This window comes from Rattus norvegicus, chromosome 3, assembly GCF_036323735.1.
Source record: "Rattus norvegicus strain BN/NHsdMcwi chromosome 3, GRCr8, whole genome shotgun sequence".
Taxonomy (NCBI): domain Eukaryota; kingdom Metazoa; phylum Chordata; class Mammalia; order Rodentia; family Muridae; genus Rattus; species Rattus norvegicus.
This window is the reverse complement of record NC_086021.1, coordinates 56,910,157-56,931,016: the sequence shown is the minus strand read 5'-3', so window position 1 is coordinate 56,931,016 and position 20,860 is coordinate 56,910,157. Positions and strand designations below refer to the sequence as shown.

The window sequence follows — 20,860 nt, the reverse complement described above, 5'->3', positions numbered from 1 at the left end:
CAGAGGCAGAGAAAAATCTCTGTAAGTTTAAGGATAGTCTGGTCTACAAAGTGAGTTCTAGGACAGCCAGGACTGTTAGAGAAACCGTGTTTTGAAAAAAGGAAGAAAGAAAGAAAGAAAGAAAAAAGAAAAAAAAAGATTCTATTTTAATTAGTCTCTGATTTGTATTTCTACATCTAGGCTTATGTTCTCCCTAAAACTAAAGAACTACACAATATGTATGTCCAAAAGTATTTATTACAACACCATTTATGAAATCAACCTTAAATCCTGATATAAACTTAGTTTAAATAAGGCAGGGGACAATCACATTTACAACTACTCAAAGTTCCAGTTTATAGAAAACTCAGTGATCTCGGAAATTGCTTGAGCTCTAAAACGTTAAAGTCAAAAATATCAGGTTATAAAACTATACATAAGGCAGAATGCCAAAAGTCAAATGCAAATCACAGAGTTACATATATACAAATACTATAAGTAGAAAAACGAATGAAAGACAAACATTAAAAAATGTTAACATTAGTTATTTCTGTGTAGTACAATTATGAGTTGTTTTTTTTTAACTCATTCGAAGTTTTCTGTAGTTTTCAATTTCCCCCACAATTACATATTGCTTTCACATTCACGAAAATAATAAATACATGTTAATAACAAAAAATACAAAATTGAGAACAAATGAGGTCCAAAAGCTACAAATATAAATATTGTACTGGATGTTTTGAACATCTTTTTTTTTAAAAAAAAAATAAGAATTATAGATGGCTAAACCGTCCAGCTAAGAACTTTTTATTTCCAGTCATAGTTGTATTTTTGCCTTGATTGGATTTAGGTGCAGGATCCACTGTGACGTATTTAATCTGGAAGCCTCCGGCTGTGACGGACGCATCACTCAGAAACTTCAAGGTCATGACATTTCCTGTGTGGGGAGGCACACAAAAGAAGAAGGAGGTTATTCCAGAGTGATTTGTCCGACAATTCAGTAATGACTCATCTCACAGAAGAACAGATTAGGATGTAAACGAGATCGCCCAAGTCCAGACGTGCATTCTCATGTTTAGTGCCCATAGTTGCCCTGCACATTGGAGCCAAGTGAGGGAGTTTTCTATTTAACTTTGGGCCTCCCATCTCATGTGGGAGAAGTTTTAGAAGGTTCTCCAGGGCTCGTGCTCCTGCACCTTTCTGCCTCTCCAAATGAAACGAAACAAATACAATTTTAAGATAGGGTGCTTGCCCAGTTTACTGAGATTCTGGATTTGATCTACAGCACCACAAGGCAACAAAAAACAATTATTCATATCTACTGATGCACAGAATTAGAAGAACTGAAGGTCTAGATGGGCTATTTTCTAACTGATGGGGAGCAGCAAATTTTCCATTGTTAAGAAGCAAATGTATGGCCAATTGTAGTGGCCTCTACCAATCTGTGAGTTATAGGCTAACCTGGACTATATAGTTATTTCTTGGCCAGCTAGGGCTACAGAGTGAGAGTGTGTCTGCCACAAAATAATAATAATATAATAATAATAATGATAATGATAATAATAATAATGATAGTAGTAGTAGTAGTAGTAGTAGTAGTAGTAGTAAATTGATCAATAAATTGATATAAAACAAAAGAAAAAGAAAGCCAAGAAATCAACCTAGAGGCCTACTTCTACAGTGGACTTAAAATGCACCTTAAGACATGTTGACCAGAAAGTGCCAAAATATAGGAATATTTCAGGGGAAAGATTTAATAGAAAATTATTATTGTGTGTATGGATGTGTTGTTGATGTTTGTGCATGTGAGAGCTTGCCACAGTGGGCACGTGAGGTCAGAGGACAACTCTGTGGAGTTGAATCTTCCTTTCTACTTTTACCTGCTGAGGCATCTTTTAAAAACTGTTATTTTGGGCTGGAGAGATGGCTCAGCGGTTAAGAGCACCCGACTCCTCTTCCAGAGGTCCTGAGTTCAATTCCCAGCAACCACATGGTGGCTCACAACCATCTGTAAAGAGATCCAATGCCCTCTTCTGGTGTGTCTGAAGATAGCTACAGTGTACTTATACATAATAAATGAATAAATCTTAAAAAAAAACCTGTTATTTTATTTTTATACTTACATCCATTACTCTGTGTGCATGAACGTTTTGTTTTACATGTATGTATATGTGTGCAGCACATAAAAGTCTGATACCCTCCAAAGTCAGAAGAGGGCATCAGGGCCTCTGAAACTGGATTTACAGATGTTTGTAAGTCACGGGGTGAGCACTGGGAACTGAAACTGGAACTCGGCCAGAGCAACAAGTGCTTTTTTTTTTTTTTTTTTTGGTTCTTTTTTTCGGAGCTGGGGACCGAACCCAGGGCCTCGCGCTTCCTAGGCAAGCGCTCTACCACTGAGCTAAATCCCCAACCCCGCAACAAGTGCTCTTAACCTCTGAGCCATCTTGGCAGCCCTGGAAGCCTTTCTTAACTTAGATCCTCAATCCATAATTAAATAAAAGAACCGTGTGTGTGTGTGTGTGTGTGTGTGTGTGTGTGTGTGTGTGTGTGTGATCTTTGCCAAAGCCATGGAGCTGGTGTCATCTGGCTGAGGCCAGCTCAAGCTTAGGCAGCCTGGCTGCAGACTTCATGATCCCTTTGTCACACTGTATTTTCCTAATACTGGAAGATTTGCCTGATACAATTATTATTATTATTATTATTGTTATTGTTATTGTTATTGTTATTATTATTATTATTATTATTATTTTGTACTGTAAGAGAAGCCCTGGTTAGCTGGGCATGGCTTGAACCATTTGGACAGAGACTGGAGGATCAGGATTTTAGGTTGAGACTAGTTTCAGCTACAGAGAATTTAAGGTCAAACTCAGTTGGGACCCTGCTCCAAAATTCATAGGTGCCAGGTGACGATCTAAAGAGGAAGCCAAAACAAAAGAAACTCGTATCTCTAATCTACAAGGAATATAAGTCTACGAAGAGCTGCTGGAGAGAAACTGTTCTAAAATCACCAGTGCTGGTTTGGTTAAGCTGCCTCTTTGGGACAACCAGGGAATTAAGTTAGGTTTCAGACTTTCTTCCCGATAATGCTTTCTTGTTTCTCTTGTTGTTTTGAGACAACACTAGATAGTCCTGAGACTGTGTGTAGACTAGGCTAGCCTCAAATTCTGGGGTGATCCTCCTGCCTCTGCTTCCACACCCAGTTCTGCTGTCGTTTTTTTTTTTGAAGGAAACATTTCAGGCCCTGACGCCCTTGTAAAAGCTCTAAAGCCAATCTCATTCAGATGTTCTGTTAACATAGAGTCTGCCTTGAGAAAAGAGAGATAAGAGGTTTATTTCTAGTGGGTTTCCCCCCAGAGTGTAGCAATAACAAATTAATACGCTTTCAACAGTAATCATTCAGGGATAGAGTCGAGAGCTTCGCAGCTTGTAAAAATGACACCTCAGAGCTGCGAGGCAAGACTGGGTGTGGCAGGCACTGAGGAGGACTTGGCACTGCCTTGGCTGGGTGCTGAGCTGTGCTGTTCTTAGGTGTGAAGCGCTGTGATAATTTTATGACTTGGAGAGAAAACAGAAGCTATCAGAATGCCAAGTAACTGGCGCTGGGAAGAGAAAGAAAACAAAGATTTCCGAGAAAAGGAAGGTTTTAGCTAAAAATAAAAAAAAAAAGGAAAAGCTGTTTAGAATAACTTAAAGAGTAGCACTGCCTATTGGGATTAACTTAGGGTACTAGGGGCGTGTTTTGAGGCCATTATTTCTTAGAACATAGTATACGAAATAACTTGTGCGCACGTGTGCGCGTGAGTGAGTGTGTGCGTGCGTGCATGGGCACGATTCAGCTCGCATTGCCCGGTATATCTAGCCTTTCGAGATTTACTACATAAATTAGCATGCAAAAACTTTTCTATGGTGGTCAAACAAGAAACCTTTTTATCACCGTTTAGCCCAGCACTTCCCTTTTCTGTTTTGTTGTCGTTGTTTTTGTTTTGGTGTTTTGTTTTGTTTTATCCGAGACAAGGTTTCTCTGTGTAGCCCAGGCTGTCCTGAAACTCGATCTGTAGACCAGGCTGGATCTGTCTCCCGGGACATAACTGCCTGGCTTAACCTCTCTTTTCTTATGCAATGGCTGCCAGAAGTAGCTCTAGAACGGTAAGGGATGTTGTACTGAGGAAGAAACGAGATGCTAACCAAGCAATTGTTTACTACGGATGGGTGGCTGTGTTTCCTTGATAATTCATTTCAGTCTTTTCTGGATGGGTATTTTCTGTCATTATTTATTACTACCACCATCGTCCTCATCCTCGTCATAATCGTCCTCATCTGTGCTGGGGGTCAAACCTAGGGCCACTGCATGTGTAAAGCAAGGACCCAGCTACTGAGCGCACGCCAGCCCTTACACATTTATTACTCCCCTGAACCCTTCTGCCATCAGCAGTTCTTAGGGACTCAAGCTGTTGGCTGCCAACGAGAGCTGTCCACACACATCATTTTGATCACGGAGTTGGCCAAAATCTTGAAAACGAAGACCTGGCATTATTGCAAGCTAATGAACGGTCTCTACTTTCAGTTCTCTCAGGTGTAAAGGGTGAAGGGTAATAACTTTGAGGGCGCTGTGGAAAAGCAAATGGAAATTTCACAGTGACTTTGGCATTTACCTGTGCTGATGATGTCTTCTGGAAGTTCATCACCGCAGTATCTGAAAGGGAATTTTTAGAAAACGGGTCACACACACACACAAAGAAGTACACAGTTATTGATTTGACACATATTTCTAACCAAAACACTTGATTCCCCACAAATAATGGTTCATTTTTCTCTACTTAAAAGAAGTTTATTGGGTCTCACTTAACGTAGCCCTGACTGACCCTGAACTCACTATGTATGTAGTTCAGAGAACTGCTTGTCCCTGCCTCCCAGCGAATCATTTTAATTCTTTTTCTTTTGGATTCTTTGAGACAGAGTTTCTCTGTGTGGCCCTGGCTGTCCTGGAACTCACTCTCTAGATCAGACTGGCCTCGAACTCAGAGGTCTGCCTGCCTCCTGATGCTGGGATTAAAGGCATGCATCACCACTGCCTGGCTATCTTTAATTTCTTGATTTTTTTTTTCCTTAACATGGAGTTGGGGACAGAAGAATCCGATTCAAAGTTATTTTCAGTTACATAGTGAGTTTGAGGCTAGCCTGGGTAACCAAAATGAGAGGGAGGGAGGGTGGGAGGGAGGGAGGGAGGCAGGGAGAGACTGACTTGAACATTTTAACAGAAATTTTATTTCCTGGGTTTTTAGTTACTTGAGGGTTTGAAAAACTACACAATGAGGTTTTATAACAACAACCAAAGGCAGCTACCCCTCCTTTTTATATTTTAGCGTAGGTACAGCCTGCTAAGAAAAAAACCCTTTCTTGGCATGTTCTATGAAAGCCGGGTGTGTTGAAGTATGCCTGCACTTTGGAAGTGGAAGCAGGAGGATCAGGAGTTCAAGACCTGCCTGAACTACATAATGAGTTTAAGGTTAGCCTGCAACCCCAGGTCTCCAGACAAAGAGGAGAGTAAGGTTGGGGAGGAAGGAGAGAAGAAAGGAGAGGAGGAGAGGGAGGTGGAGACGAAAGGGGGGGAGAAGGAGAAAGCGTTACCTTCTGCGGGAGCGAGGAGAAACACTGATAGTGAGCGATCACTACAGGAACAGTGGAGAGAAAGCTAACGGAGTGTCAGATAAGTACCAGACGTTCTCTGATCATGCTGGGTGGGGAAACAGCACCTACCTTCCTACAAAGCCGTGGACATCGTCATAACTGTCATATATTTCTACATAGTCAGCCAAACAGCCTGGATCATGTTCAAGGTCAAAGTCCAAAAAGCTCAGGTGAATTCGCTGACCGTACTTGAGCCGGATGTGCCAGTAGCAAACCTGGTTGTCGTCATACTCATTTGGGAAGCCTGGGGATTTAAAGATTCGCTTCGGGTCTGTAAAGACACCACCACACTCCTTTGCTGAAATAGGAAACGGAAGTTTACTTAGATAGACCTTATATATTATTTTTATATAAAATACTAAAGAAATGACAATATATGATCCATAATATATTATATATTGTATAAGCTTATAGCTGATAATAATTTCTAAAATAATTTTTTAAACTTAAAAAATGTATTCTCTTTCTCCCTCCCTTCCCTTTCTCCTCTCTCTCTCTCTCTCTCTCTCTCTCTCTCTCTCTCTCTCTCTCTCTGTGTACTACCTTAGGGAATCAGTTCTCTCCTTCCACCATGTGAGTCACAGGGATGGCCATTAGGCTTAGTAACAAGGTCCTTTACTCATTGTGTCATCCTACAGGTCTGGTTCCTAAGTTTTTTAAAATGGACACGGGCTGTGTGTGTGTGAAAATAGCAAGAATAGCAACCCTTTTGCATTTCTGTTTACACTTTTCCTTGCTCTGATTTTTTTAAGGCATAAAATGTATAAGCCCTTTACATATTCTTTGGTGTGTTTTGCTAAATGCACATTCATGTTACCAACAGTGTCATCAGGAAGATGGGGACTTTATTGTGTTATTGTCACACTGCATTCAGAGGCTTAGACTCACAGATCCAGTACATTCTGTTTGCAAGATCATTATAAAAGTCACTTTAATATAATTTGTAGCCTGTGTCCTCTTTATCTCTTTCTTGTTTTGCAACAGGGTCCCCAGGCTGGCCTGGAACTGCCATTGGTAGACAAGGGCAGCCTTGAATGTATACCATTCCTCCTTACACCTCTCTTCTGTGCTGGGATTACTGGTGTGCTACACCACATCTGTTTTGCCATTGCTCTTTTGGGTGCTGGGGCTTCAAGCCAAGTCTACCATGTATTAAGCACAGGTCATACAACTAAGAGATATCCCAGCCCTAAATCTGCACTCTCTAGAATACTAGAATTCATGACTTGAGGCAGTTGAGGGAGGCAGAGGCAGTCAGATCTGGGAGTTTGAGGCCAGCCTGGTCTACAGAGTGAGCTCCAGAATATCCAGGGCTACACAGAGAAACCCTATCTGGAACCCAACCCCCCTCCCAAAGGAAAATAAGAAAGAAAGAAGAACAAAAACTAAACCTAAAGAAAGTCAGGAATGGTGGTTTGCAACATGACCTAGAGAAAAAACCATGGCGGAAACTGGGTAATTTTAAATTCCCGATGAGTTTAGTGTGTAGAGATGGTTGACTGTGGAAGCTAAAAAACTAACCCATTGCTGGCCCAATGGCATACACCTTTATTTCCAGCACTTGGAAGGCAGAGGCTAGTGGATCTCTGTGAGTTGGAGGCCAGCCTGGTCTACAGAGTGAGTGCCCAGGGTCCTACATAGTGAGGCCCTGTGTTCAAAAGAACCAAAACAAAACCAAAGCCAAAACCTAACCTGTTTGGTGGAGGTGATCACTTTGGGGTATCACTTGACTGTGAGTATGGTATGTCTAGAAACCAACATTATTTTTTAAGACATATTCTCTCATTGTCCTATAACTCAACAAGCAGGCTAGGCTGAATGGCCATCAAGGCCCAGGGGTCCTGCTGTCTGTGTCTTACTAGCACTAGGATTAGCACACTAGCACTGTGTTAGTATTGTTGTATGTCTTTTAAAGACAAGGTCTTATATAGCCCAAGCTAGCCTTGAACTTGTTATGTAGCCAACACAGGACTTGAGTCTTGATCTTCCTACCTATATCTTCCAAGTGCTGGATTATAGGCCTGTGCCACCAGGCCTGGCTAGGATCCTAATTGGTAAAGAGAACATTCGTACATATTGACAATGGTGATCCACTCTAGAAACAGAGGTAGGTGAACCTCTGTGAATTTGAAGCCAGCATGGTCTATATAGTGAGTTCAAGGCCAACCAGGGATGCTCAGTGATACCCTGAAGAGAGAGGGAGGAGGAGGAGGAGGGAGGAAGATAGGGAGGAAGGGAGGGAGAGAGAGGGAGGAAGAGGAGGGGTAGAGAGAAGGAGGGAGGAAGAACAAAGCTAATTTTTTTTTTTTTGGCTGCACAGTGAAATTCTGTCTTAAAAACCAAAGCATTCACACGTGACGTTAGTCCGCATCACTTCACACATCCAAAACTGAATAAATAACTGTGTTTTTGAACACTGTCATGAACATGCCTAGTGTCCTCAGAAGTAAGAAATGGGCCTTGGGGTCCCCGGAACTAGAGTTATGGAGGGCTGTGAACCACCATGTGGATTGCTAGGAATTAAAACTGATCCTCTGCAGGAGTGCCCTTCACCGCTGAGCCACCTTCCCAGCACCCTCCTTCTTAGAACTTAACGACCCCGTTCTGGCTCATTTCCGTCAGCTCCAACTTGGTGACTTTAGTGAAGATTGCTTAGTTTTTCTGATATTAGTTTCTTCAGCCCAATGCATTTTGACAAGCTGTTTTCCCAGTAGCAGTTTACAGAGCTCTCTGTCCCTCAAGCTGACCCCACCATATATAATCAACATACTAAGTCTAAAGAAACTGAGTGTCCTGAGAAGTGGGAAAGAGCAACTCTCCCAGGATTCTGTGCGCATATTCCCAGAATAATTCTGCTGCCAGGAGAAAAGGCAGCAGTTATAAAGATTCATGAATTAAGATGTCATCCTTACTAGATCCCTTCACTAACACAGCTTCATTTACCCTGTACTTTGGCTTTGCCATTTAGCTTTGAGGCATGGTCTCACCATACAGCTCTGGATGGCTGGGGACTCGCTATGTTGACCAGCCTTACCTCAAACTCAGAGACCTACCAGCTTCTGTCTCCCAACAGCTGAGATTAAAGACACATGCTACCAAATCTGACTTCACTGTGCTGTGTCTGGCAATGATTAACAATGACGGTAGCGTAGTACAGGCTGGGACTAAGAGCGTTGAAGTGTGTACAAATTGATCTGGGCCTGGTATGGTTCCACACACCTTCAATCCCAGCACTCTGTGAATTTGAGGTCAGCCTGGTCTATGTAATGAGTTTCAGGCCAGCCAGGGACCCTGTCTAATAAATAAAGACAAACCAAACCACACCACACCAAACCACACCAAACCAAACGCCCAAAACAACAAAACCCAAACAGCACAAAACAAGGAACCGAAATGATTTGTTGATCATTGTCCTGTGATAAATGCCTTGGACTTTGTTTGGAATGAGTGTAGTGTTAGTGGACAGGCAATTCCACTGGCCCGCTGTCAGGCACCCAGCAGCTGCTTGTGCCATGATCTGCCTCCAATGACCTGCCTCCTCCACCACCAGGTCTAGGGTGGGGGGTGGGGGGTTGGTGGGAAGGCCATACCCTCCACCACAGCTCTCTCTGGTTCTCAGTGTCTCTCCCATTCTGCCCTCACGGCTCTGTTCCCTGTCTGTCTACCTGTCTACATGTCTACTTGTCAGCCTTTATCCCTTCCCCGGGTCCTCATTCCCCTCCCATTCTCCAATAAACCTCTTTTATACCAGCTCTGTTGCATGCCGTGATTTCTCAGGGGTACCCTTTGGCATGGTCTGCCAAGATACCCACTCACTGCATTATATTTCATAATGTGTAATGTCTGGCTCTAAGCATCATTCTTTCTACCTGGAATCCACTTAATTTTGTGCTATATGTTGCTTATGGACATGCAAGGCTGCTCTGTGAGGGTCAGTACTATTCAGCAAGACTGTGACAGGTGCCCTAGACTGTGGTATTGTTAGCATTCTGTCTAAGCTCCACCCCACAGTTACCTGGCAATAGCCAGGTATGCCTGACTCACTATAAAGGGGTCTGCTAGCCCCCTCCTCCCTCTCTTGCTCTTGGCCCTTGGCTTCTTGCTCCTACTCTCAACCCAGTCCCTTCCCCACTCTCTCTTCACAAGCTTATAGATACTTCTCTCCTTCCCCTCTCTCTCTTTCTCTCTCCTCTCTCCTCTCTCTCTCTTTCTCTCTCTCCTCTCTCTCTCTTTCCTCCCCCCCCTCTGCCTCTATTACACTCTCAACTCCCCTCCCCATGCCCTGAATAAACTCTATTCTATACTATGCATCAAGTGTCATGTCTGAGAGAATATATCTGAAAAGAAGAGTCTGCTTCCCTCCCCCCCCCCAGCCCAGAACATAAACAAGGAATAATTCTCCTTCTTTAGTGAAATATGAAGGAGGGAACACAGTTCAGGTCCCCGAGCAGCAAGAAAGGACCCCATGAATCGTGGGTATAATTTTATCATCGCCATCACCACGCACGCTCATTTTTAGATAGAAAAGCTGTTTTCTTTCCTAATCTCTCGGTAGGGAACAGTTTGCTGCTGTTGTTTGTGTAACTACTTCTGCAAGCACAGCATTATCAATTTAAAGAACAAACCGTTCGGGTTGTAGCAATAGGCGTCCCACCGCTCGCTCCTGTTGAGCCGGATTCCATAATCAATGATGCCGGTTTTGCCAAATCCACAGTTGGGCCCAGGTTTCACAATGGGGTACCCAACTCTACCCTTGGCCATCCACCCAGCAGCACAGACATGGAATCCTGAAAGAGAAAGAGAAGTTTAGGGATTCATTTAGTAGGAAAAGACTGACACTTCCAACCGTACATTCCTCACCCCGCCAAATCCTTGAGAAATAGGAACTTCCTGCAAGTATAGTATTCTGGAAGCAGAGGCAGAAGGATTTTAAGTTCAAGGTTAGACTTGGATACAAAGTAAGATAGAGTACCAAACACTGGGCCTTAGGTTAATACACTAGCACCACCAACCAAACACTCAACCAAAGTTTGAATACAAATGAAACCTATCTTTTTGTTGTTGTTGTTTTGATTTGTTGTTTTGTTTTCAAGATCAGGGTTTCTCTGCATACCCCTGGCTGTCCTGGAATTTGATTTGTAGACCAGGAAGGCCTCAAACTCACAGAGATCCACCTGCCTCTGCCTCCTGTGTCCTGGGATTAAAGCCATCATGCCTGGCTCACCATTTTTTTTTTCTTGAGACACGATTTCATATAAAGCAGGCTGGCCTCAAACTCTCCCTCTGCTAAGGCTGACCTTGAACTCCTCCTAAAGCTCCTGCCTTCGCCTCTGAAGCACCACCAGGATTGCGGGTAGGCAGCCACCATGCCTGGCTATAAAATTTGAATTCTGACCTTTACTAGCTAGTGGTCCTATTTGGAAATAGGACAAAAACAGATGCAGGTAGATTAGAATTAAGGGCCATGGAAAGTATGAGAAACATTGATTTCGGGTCATTTGTCTGAGAGCTGGGTGTGCACTTAAGTGAAAACCCTCAGCCATATCCATTTGTGCATCCAACCAACTGGGAATGAAAATTGCTTCCTTGCAGAACTGCATCCGAGAGGGGCTGTTGCTCAGTGGCAGAGCACTGGGCTCAGATGCATAATACCCTAAATTCAATCTCTGCCAGAGAAAAAGTACACCCAAACACATACAGGCATTTTTCTTGTCATTATTTTCCCAGTGCTCTACTTACATGGTGCTCATATTATGGTAGATACTGGAAACAATCTCTGATTTAAAATATGCAGGGTATTCATGCCCATAATATCTTTCCTCAGGAGGCTGAGGCAGGAGGATCACAAGTTTGAGACCAGCAAGACTTTCTCTCCAAAACAAAAATGCACAAATAAAAGTCATGGCTGCAAGCAAATGAAACACAAAGACATGGGTGTTGACTGATGGCTGCAGGCCTGAGCCTGCGCAGCAGGGTGTGGCCCTGGGTTTGAGCCACAGGACTTGAACATCTTTGGGTTCTGCTTATCAGTGGAGATCCTGGAAACAATCCTGTCCTGCTGCTGTGGGATAATTTACTGCTGCACGCTTGTCTTGAATAAAGTATAAAAGTAGTGGAGGCTTTGCCAAGGAGTTGCCTATAAGGGAAGGAATTCCGATGAGGCCTCACAAGGGAGAAGGTAGCTTAGCTTTTTTTTAATAAGAAGCAAATAGCAGTTGCCAGGCGTGGTGGTCCATGCCTTTAATGTCAGCACTTGGGAGGCAGAGATGTATGGGGGAACTCTGGGCAGTATAGTGTGACTACATTTGTAGTCCCAAGATTTTGGGGGGGCTAAGGAGGAAGGAGTAACTCAACACCAGGCACAGAATCGAGTAGATTTGGGACCAATGTGGGCTGGCTATGTGGAATCTGTCTCAAAACAAACAAACAAACAAACAAGCAAAGATCAAACCAACCCAAATAAGAGCAGCATGTTACTTGCTGTGGTTTCCAGAAGGTGTCTGGGCATTATCATCGTCCCTGTTTCTTATTCCTACCGCTGTAAAACCCGCTCACCGCTTTCAACCTCACCGCACAGTGGTACAAATGCATGGCGGTAGGTACCTACGGTTCCAGCATGAGGTTAGCAGAGGCTTGACGAGGAGCACAAGTTTGAGGCCAGCCTGGGCTATATAGTGGGACTAACTTGAAAGGAAAAAAAAAAAAGAAATACTAAGAGAAAAGTTCCTTAAATTGTAACTTTCCTACCGCTGTGGGAAGGCCCAGAAGTCCTTATACTCACAGATAAGCACCAGGGGAACTGGGAATGTTAAACACAGAGTTGTCCCTTCAAAGGGGAGGATGTGTAACCTATTTTCTGGTTAGAAGTCTGGGAAGAGACATGGTTAATAGCCTGGTGACCTTTTCAGTAGCTGTGCGACTGAGACTACAGACCCTACTGTGAACTTGTCAGTCTATAGGGCCCATCTTCATGGAAGATATCACATGTACCTTACAAAGGATTTCCATGTAGTCATGTTTCATGGTGCACACAGGATTGAATTCATTGTCATCAACTGTGATGTACTTAGATATGCCTACAGTAAACTACTTGGATCAGACTCCCAAAGTCTAAACCAACAGCAGCTACTGAGTCCTGTTGAACTAAACTACCTTCTTGCCTCCCTCCGATTGTTACTCTGATAGCTGTGGTGGTCAGAGACCCTGCACGACTACTAGGTAAACTGATTTGTAAAATTGCAGACTTTAGTAGCAGAGGAAGCCAACATTAACATGCCAAGAGAGACAGGACAATATTTAAAGGAGTACCAGTTACAGTAACATTAATACACCGTGTTTCAATGATACCAAGGAAATGGGGTAGTATTTTCCTTTGGTGTTTACTTTTAGATCACAGACCCTCTATCTGCCTCTTTCTCTAAGAAATCTTGAGGACAGAGAATTAAGAAGCATACGGTGCTGTGACCTTGTAGCACCTCCCCTTTATAGTTGTAAATTTGTGGCCCTGCTAGAACTTGGCTCAGTGGCGGGTCAGGAATCACATTGACTAAGACAGGCTAGTGGAGCTTCCGGACATACCCCAGAAATCTATGAAAGTCTGAAACCTCTCTTTGTTCCTAGGACTCAAAGACCTTTCCCATCAAGGTCCATGTGGAGCTGAACAGGTTGGGTATCTGACCTGCTTTCCCACTTGAAGCTCTCTGCTAATGCAGTTCTTCTCTAGGTTTTTAAAGGACATCTCTTCGATCGCTCTCCCCGCCCCTTTCTTTCTCTCTCTCCCTTAAAGGCCTCATCTTACTTCCTGTTCTCTGGATTTTTCAAGTCTCAATCACGTTTCCTTGCAGCCCCTGATGGTGTTGGGAGGCTCTCTCTCCTAACGAAGCTCCTTCTGATGGGTAATTCCCTGTCAGTTCATCACCCAAACTTGCAGTATCTCTGTCATGACTAGTATTTTTTTAATTCTCACTGGAGAGTGCCCAACCCTCATGAAATGCTATTACCAGAACTTCAGATTTTAGGCAGAAGGAATGAGGGAAGCCCAGATAACCTCACAACATAGAGAACGATCCCAAAGGGCTTGAGAGAAAAATTTTAATAAGAATCATGGAAAAGGTGGATTTCCCCCCAAGTTCCCGAGGGTGAATAAGAAGAAAAACTATTATCAAATCAATTACCAATCTTTCTGGCTGCTTCTAGCTGCTTGTAGGTTGCAAGACGGCCACCTTCATATTCACATACCGCCTTGGCTTCTGCATAGGTTAGCTTGTATCTGCCAGCCCGGGCTTCTCTATGGTATACGCCTGCTGCTTGTTCTGTCAACGATAGAACGTCATCAGTACACTATTATCCGTTCTTGTGGAACAAAGGAAGTTTTGCCTCAGAGGGAAGATTACATCAGATACATGTTCTTGGCAAAGAAATTTCTAGGTCAGCTGCCACGGCAGTTTAGTTTTTATTGTTAGAAAGCTTTGAGGGGTTGGGGGGAAAATGAAGGAGAATTTCAAGGGACCCATAAAGACTGGAGTTTAAATAGTTTCTGGTAGCATGAAAGGATGTTTTTAATACAACATTATATTGTATTTCTAGACTAACCACAAGTAATACAGTTTTCAAAAGACTTTAAAAGAACCATAAAAGCAGGGCAATGGGGGTTGAGGATTTAGCTCAGTGGTAGAGCTCTTGCCTAGCAAGCGCAAGGCCCTGGGTTCGGTCCTCAGCTCCAGAAGAAAAAAAAAAAGCAGGGCAATGGTGACATATACCTTTGACCCCAGCCTATGGAGGCAGAGGTAGGTGGATTTTTGTGAGTTCAAGGCCAGTCTGGGCTAAACGGAGAAACCTTGTCTCAAAAAAAAAAAATAAATAAAAAATAAAAAATAAAAAAAATAAAGAAGGAAAGAAAGAAAGAAAGAAGAAAAATAAAATCAACCCCAAAACAAACAAACAAACAAACAAAAAACAAAACAAAAACTGGCACACCTCTAACCTCTTTCCCTGATTTGTTTGTTCATGTGTTGTTCCCAACATAGTTTAGGTGACGGCAAGTCACACACACCCTGTCTTCCAGTGGGTCACCAGTTCAATGAATTGTTTGGGGACTGCAGTGGTGTTTCCATAGAAACAATGTCAAGAGACTCCCCAGATGATGGTCACAAGTTTATCTCCAATAGTGCTAATGGTACCACCCAGTTGTCTAGATGACTATTAAGCTTTTGTATACTGGTCTGTCCAGTCAGCCACAATGGAGACATTTCCAGTGAATTCTTGAATAACTCAGCACATAAGACACAAATCCAGAAACATGTCCTGATTCGACTCATTTATCTTTTTTTTTCTTTTCCTCAAACTAAAGTTGACTCTGCCATAGTTTGACGGGAAATCATGCTGGCTGTGTTTCCTGACTTTCTAGACTCCAAGGACCCAGCTCTCGCAAATTAAATGGCAAAAGACCGTTGGTTACAGAAGACAACAGTCAGTTTGGTGTTTTTAATTCATTCGCTTATTTCGATGCAAGGTCTCACGTGCCAGGATGGCCTCTAATTAGCTTTGCGGCTGAGGAAGTCCCTGAAATCTGTTCTGTTCCCCTTTACCTCCGGAGTGCTGGGACTACAGGCATAACACTTGGTTTTATTTGGAACTGGGGAACCCAAGCAGGGAGTTTTGCATGCTAAGCAGGCACTCTATCAACTGAGATTGTGTCCCATTCTTATGGATCAGAAAATGCTAGCAGCATCAGATCACCACCAACGGAGACCATTTCTGCCTTGTGGATGACTTGTTCCGGTGTCCATCATGAGGCAACGCCTCAACACAGTCATTAATTTCCTTATTCATTTAAGCACACAGCTCGAGGAAATTGCCTAGGTATTGTGGCTCAGACCCTGCTGTCCTCCTCAAAGGATTTAGACGTGCATGAGTGGGCAACTAAAGTGTATTTATCTTTTTTTTTTTTCCCCGGAGCTGAGGACTGAACCCAGGGCCTTGCGCTTACTAGGCAAGCACTCTACCACTGAGCTAAATCCCAACCTGGTATTTATCTTTTTTAATGAATTTTTTAATTGAGGTACATGGGAGGTTTTGTTTTTCCTGCATGTATGTCTATGTACCACATCTATGTCTAGTGTCTGCGAAGTCCAGAAGAGGGTATTGAATCTGCTGGCACTGGAGTTACAAGTGGTTGTGAGCCACCGGGAAGTTGTTGGGAACAGAATCCTCATCCTCTGAAAGATGAACCAGTGTTCTTTAACCACAAGTATGTAGCCCCAGGCTGGGCTAGAACTTGTGATTCTCCTGTGTCAGCCATTTAAGTAGGACAATTAAAATGTGCGCCACCAGGACTTGAGATATCTCAGTAGTTAAGAGCATTGGCTGCTCTTTCACAGGATGAGGGTTTGGTTCCTGGCACCCACATGTCAGCTCACGACCACCTGTAACTCCAGTTCTAGAGGACCCAACACCCTCACGAAGACACATATGCAGGCAAAACACCAATGCGCAGGAAATTAAAGGATGCGTGCCACCACACTGAACTAAGTATCTTTATCTGAGACACTATGCCTTTTGGTAGAGAAAAAGAATGCATGCTTAATTTAATTATTTATTATAAATATTGGTTAATTAGGAAGTTGAAATCCATCTGTATTTTGAGAATTTAGAGTAAAAAATTTATGCAAAAAATTGAACAAATTATTTTAATGGATGCCAATTCTTCTTCTTCAAACTGTTTTTCTTAATATTTTACTCCAAACTTGAAATACACTTCTGGGGAAATGTTAGCAAGGAGTTTTAGAAAATAATTTTAAACTGTCTTACCAGTAATTAAAAACAAGCAAGCAAACGAAGCTATTAGAAACTGATGACATGTATCTGGGTAGTATGAAGATAACAGAAATAACAAGCTCCATGTGCCGTAATTTCAATTTGTTAAGTGTTTCTATTCCATTTTGCCATATGAGCAAACGTGCAGAATTTTCGATGCACATATTTGACTAATCAATGCAGTTAATGAAATGACTTATGACGAGGTCTCACTAGGTAGCCTATGTTTACCACGAACTCTCGATTGTCCTTCAGCCTCTTGAGTCTTGGTGATGACAGAATGTCTTGCTTAAAACAAGTCTATGGGTTAGGGATTTAGCTCAGTGGTAGAGCACTTGCCTAGCAAGCGCAAGGCCCTGGGTTCAGTCCCCAGCTCCGAAAAAAAAAAAAAAAAACAAAACAAAACAACAAACAAACAAAAAAAAACCCCCAAAAGTTGAAGAACAAGTCTATATCAAATTGTTTTGTTTGTTTGTTTGTTGAGACAATGCCATTTTCTAGCTCTGGCTGGCCTGGAACTCACTATGCTGACCAAGTTGGCCTCGAGCTCACAGAGATCCACCTGCCTCTTGAGTACTGGCATTAAAGGCGTGACCCCCACACTTGAGCCTACCTAGACAATTATAAACAAAGCATTTTAACGTATGTATTTGTTTACTTATTAATTTTTTGAGGCAAGTTTTTGCTGTGTATTCCAGGCTAGCCCGAAACTCCCAATATTCCTCCTACCTTAGCCTCCCAAGTACTAGTAGTACAAAATCAGGGCCATTATTATTTTAAAGTATTACTTGTTATTTAAAAATATTTATGGATTTAGAATTTTCAGCTATTAAGATGAAAGTTGGTACAACTCTAACTTTAAAAGGATACATGTGTCTAAAGAAACAATATTTTATTCATTTTTTATATTGCAAATTAATTTATAAAACTAAAAAAAGTGGGGTTTTTTTGTTTCTGTTTTTTTGCAAATAACAACAGTAGACTGTAGGCTCTGCCACGTGCTGGTTCTTCTGGGAGGAGTTAGGTAACCTTGTAGACATCACTACTTGAGCCTCAGTTTCTTCATCTAGCAAATGGGAATAATGATAGCAGGAGCCCCCCATTAGGAGCTCATAGTATGCAACCTTCCTGTCTTTTACAGATTCAGGAGGAAGACTGAAAATAACGGATCTCTGTCTTCCGCTGTTTGCGATCCACACTGACTGGTTTCTCGTCTGTCTGTTCCTTTCTTGTTAAGTTGCCATTAAAGAAATTAGAAATCACAGGGCTCAAATGTCCTGTTCTTTTTTTTTTTTTTTTTTCCGGAGCTGGGAACCGAACCCAGGGCCTTGTGCTTCCTAGGCAAGCGCTCTACCACTGAGCTAAATCCCCAACCCCCAAATGTCCTGTTCTTCACAGTCGCTACCAGATCCTTCCCTTTGAGGCCAACTCTCTTTTCTCCCTAAACAGTTTCTAATATTATATTGACCCAACCAACTGTAACCAATTTGTGCTGGGCTGACTGGTCCCTAATTTGTCCCAGATTGGAGCATTTGCCTGGGTCTCAAGCCTCTGCAGTGTGCTCTTAACAAGGGCTGGGCTTGCTTTGCTCCCCTTTTGGGGGAGAACTGCATTTTACTCAAGTTTACCTTTTTTTGTAGCATACACATTCATTACGAAAACAATGACTTCAAATCACCCGATCCCAGGAGAATTTGATAGCCTTTCAAAATCTCCCCATATGACTTTAATTCCAGCTAGCTTTATGGTGTCTCCCCATTTCTGACGAATGTGTACGCAGCACCTCAGTTGGATTGTATGCACACGCCTACCAAATCTCAGAGCCCATCCTGACCGAATGGTCACACTGCAACTAGTTTCCGCTCAAGTTGGAAAATGAGGCGGCAAGGCTGTATGCATTTTAAATCCAGATTTTTAATGAAATCCTCATGGCCGCAGTTTCTACCAGAGAGAACACTGCTGAGAGGGAAAAATAGTTTACAGTCATGTGTTGCCTAGCAAGCATAAACCAAGATCTAGGTTAATTTTGCTTTGTCTTTTTTTTTTTATCCTGTACAAGAATAAGATGAGCCCCCCCCCCCCCGCCCAACAAGCAATCCAAAAATGTCTCTACTAAATACAACAGTGAGCAAAAGGCAGCACCAGCTTGAATCATGAAGATTCCAGTGTTGTTTTGAGTGCTGTAATGGGAATTTTGAGTTTTCTCTGTTAATATTCATTTATCAGTCTTTGGTTCATCTTTGACGTTTAGCCCAAGACATTCCTAACACTTAACAAAAACAACAAGAAGAACTTTCCTCATTTAACCCAAGGTCTAGGAAAGTACTTACATGACAAAAAGAACCAAACCTGCTGAACACACTGAAAAGGACAAAGCATTTTCTTCTTCTTCTTCTTCTTCTTTTTTTTTTTTTTTTTGGTTCTTTTTTTTTGGAGCTGGTGACCGAACCCAGGGCTTTACGCTTGCTAGGCAAGCGCTCTACCATTGAGCTAAATCCCCAACCCCACATTTTCCTCTTCTTTCCTGGACCACACTCTAGCTTTGTTAGAACAGTTGGAAGACAGAAAGGTTAAGCTGTACCCTGTAGCTCAGAGCACACAGAGTTCAGAGCTGCTGCAGAAACTCTGCATGCTCCACCTCACCTGAAACCTTACTGTCAGTGCAGTGGAAAAGCAAAACAAAACATTATAGCATTGTTTTAGTTCCATGAAGAAATACCCACCAGTCGGCGACCATATCTGCTTTGAAACCTTGAAATATAGTTTTACAGTGTTAGCATACCTTAACCTCTGTTTGATTTTTTTTTCTTGAACAATACACTGTGTAAAAGGACAGCCTTAAATTTTAAAAGAAAAATTTCTTTGTTTAGTGGCATGTCAGTCACTATCTCTCTCTCTCTAAACTATTTTCTGTGAAAACACCAGCTTTGAACATGCTAGAATTTTTCACCCCTTCAGTTCAGCCCTATATGATGTCAATAGATCGATATTCCCAGCGTGGAAGCTCGAGAGTGGAGTTTCTTACCAAGCCATATGGAATTATGAAAGATTCCATTCTTGAATCCCCATCCGTGAGCCTCTTCCCACAGCAAGACGCATAAGCAAAGGAGGAAGACCATATCTTCAGTTGCAGAGCCGGTTTACAATGTCGGGGCTGCTCACAAGAAATTCTCAGAGCAGCGGCTGGAATGCGGCTGAAACATCTGGTTTCCACATCTTTTAAATAGTTTTTTTTCGGCTGTGAGGTCAGCATGCGTTCTCCAATGGCACTTTCCGTTGCGGAGTTACACAATTAGTTCAGTGTCTGAAGCAAGCCCTCTGACTCATTTGCATTGGCAACCAGAAGGGACGGCGCAGGATGAGCATCCACACTTTCAAGTCTCTTTCTCAGAAACAAGTCCGTTTATTTCTGTCAGTCGCCAACACTTTCCAGTTACAAAGTTTTTTATCGTTGGGTGCAGATTCACAAGGGATTAAAGGACGCCGGACTCCAGCAGGATGCTCTGAGGAATCCTGAAGGTCCTGTTGGAATCGTTAGTTTTGGGGTCTGTGATTTAACCCGATCTTGACTGTGATAGTATCGCTTTAGTTTCTGCTAAATACTGCCAGATAAGTCTGTGAAGGAGATTTAAAACAAAGGTGTATGTAGCTTGGCAAACACTTCTCTCTGTCTCTGTCTCTCTGTAAATACATCAGCTTTGAGAAAAGAAACCCAGCTTCTGAGTCTTAGGACATTCTTGGAATGCCCAGTATCCTGCTCAGTAACACAAGGAGTAATTTAAGTAAGTTAGATACTAGGGGCTAGAAGCCCTGGGGGGCCAGATTCCTCCTCCCTTACAGTCACAGTTTGCATGACAATAGACTGGAGCTCTTCACCACGGGTCAGAAGAATAGGACCTGGGTCATATTTCTGGTCCAGAGGAGTGGCATCCTGAACTGCCCAGAAAGTCAGTCATTAACGGGTAACTATCTAAGCCTGACCCTAGGAACCCTAAACCTTTAAAGATTGTTTTATAGCAAGAGGTTTTTCTGATACAGACCAGCCAGGCCCGGTGGTACAGGACTGTTGTAATTGCAGCGCGCCTGACCTACAGGTCTTCCCTTTCCAGAGATGCTTATGTGTGCGCCATCGAACCTGTTCTCATGCCTGTGACCCTGGGCAACTTAATGAGATGTTTCAACATAAGCAAAGGATGAGAGAGAGAGAGAGAGAGAGAGAGAGAGAGAGAGAGAGAGAGAGAGAGAGACACAGAGAGAGACACAGAGAGAGACACAGAGAGAGAGACGGAGAGAGAGGGAGAGACAGAGAGAGACGGAGAGAGAGGGAGAGAGAGGGAGAGAGACAGAGACAGAGAGGGGGGAGAGAGAGAGAGAC

At 42.8% G+C, this 20,860-nt stretch overlaps 1 protein-coding gene across 1 annotated transcript; it reads right to left on the bottom strand.

Annotated features, from left to right (window-relative positions):
• Positions 1–219: 219 nt before the first annotated feature.
• Tnfaip6 (TNF alpha induced protein 6) lies at positions 220–19,619 on the bottom strand. Its single transcript, NM_053382.1, has 6 exons — positions 19,511–19,619; positions 13,845–13,982; positions 10,296–10,457; positions 5,740–5,968; positions 4,635–4,675; positions 220–916 (listed from the first exon to the last, which is right to left on the bottom strand). Exons 1-6 carry the CDS (start codon positions 19,602–19,604, stop codon positions 753–755), a joined length of 828 nt encoding a protein of 275 aa, NP_445834.1. The 5' UTR covers positions 19,605–19,619; the 3' UTR covers positions 220–752.
• Between the last annotated feature and the right edge of the window lie 1,241 nt (positions 19,620–20,860).

Coding starts and splice junctions, on each gene's coding strand:
- Tnfaip6 (NM_053382.1), bottom strand. CDS start 19,604: ATGGTCTTCCTCCTTTGCTTATGCGTCTTGCTGTGGGAAGAGGCTCAC. Junction 5,969..10,295: donor CTATTGCTACAACCCGAACG/GTTTGTTCTTTA, acceptor TTCCTATTTCAG/CAAAGGAGTGTGGTGGTGTC. Junction 917..4,634: donor AGAAGACATCATCAGCACAG/GTAAATGCCAAA, acceptor CTCCCCACACAG/GAAATGTCATGACCTTGAAG.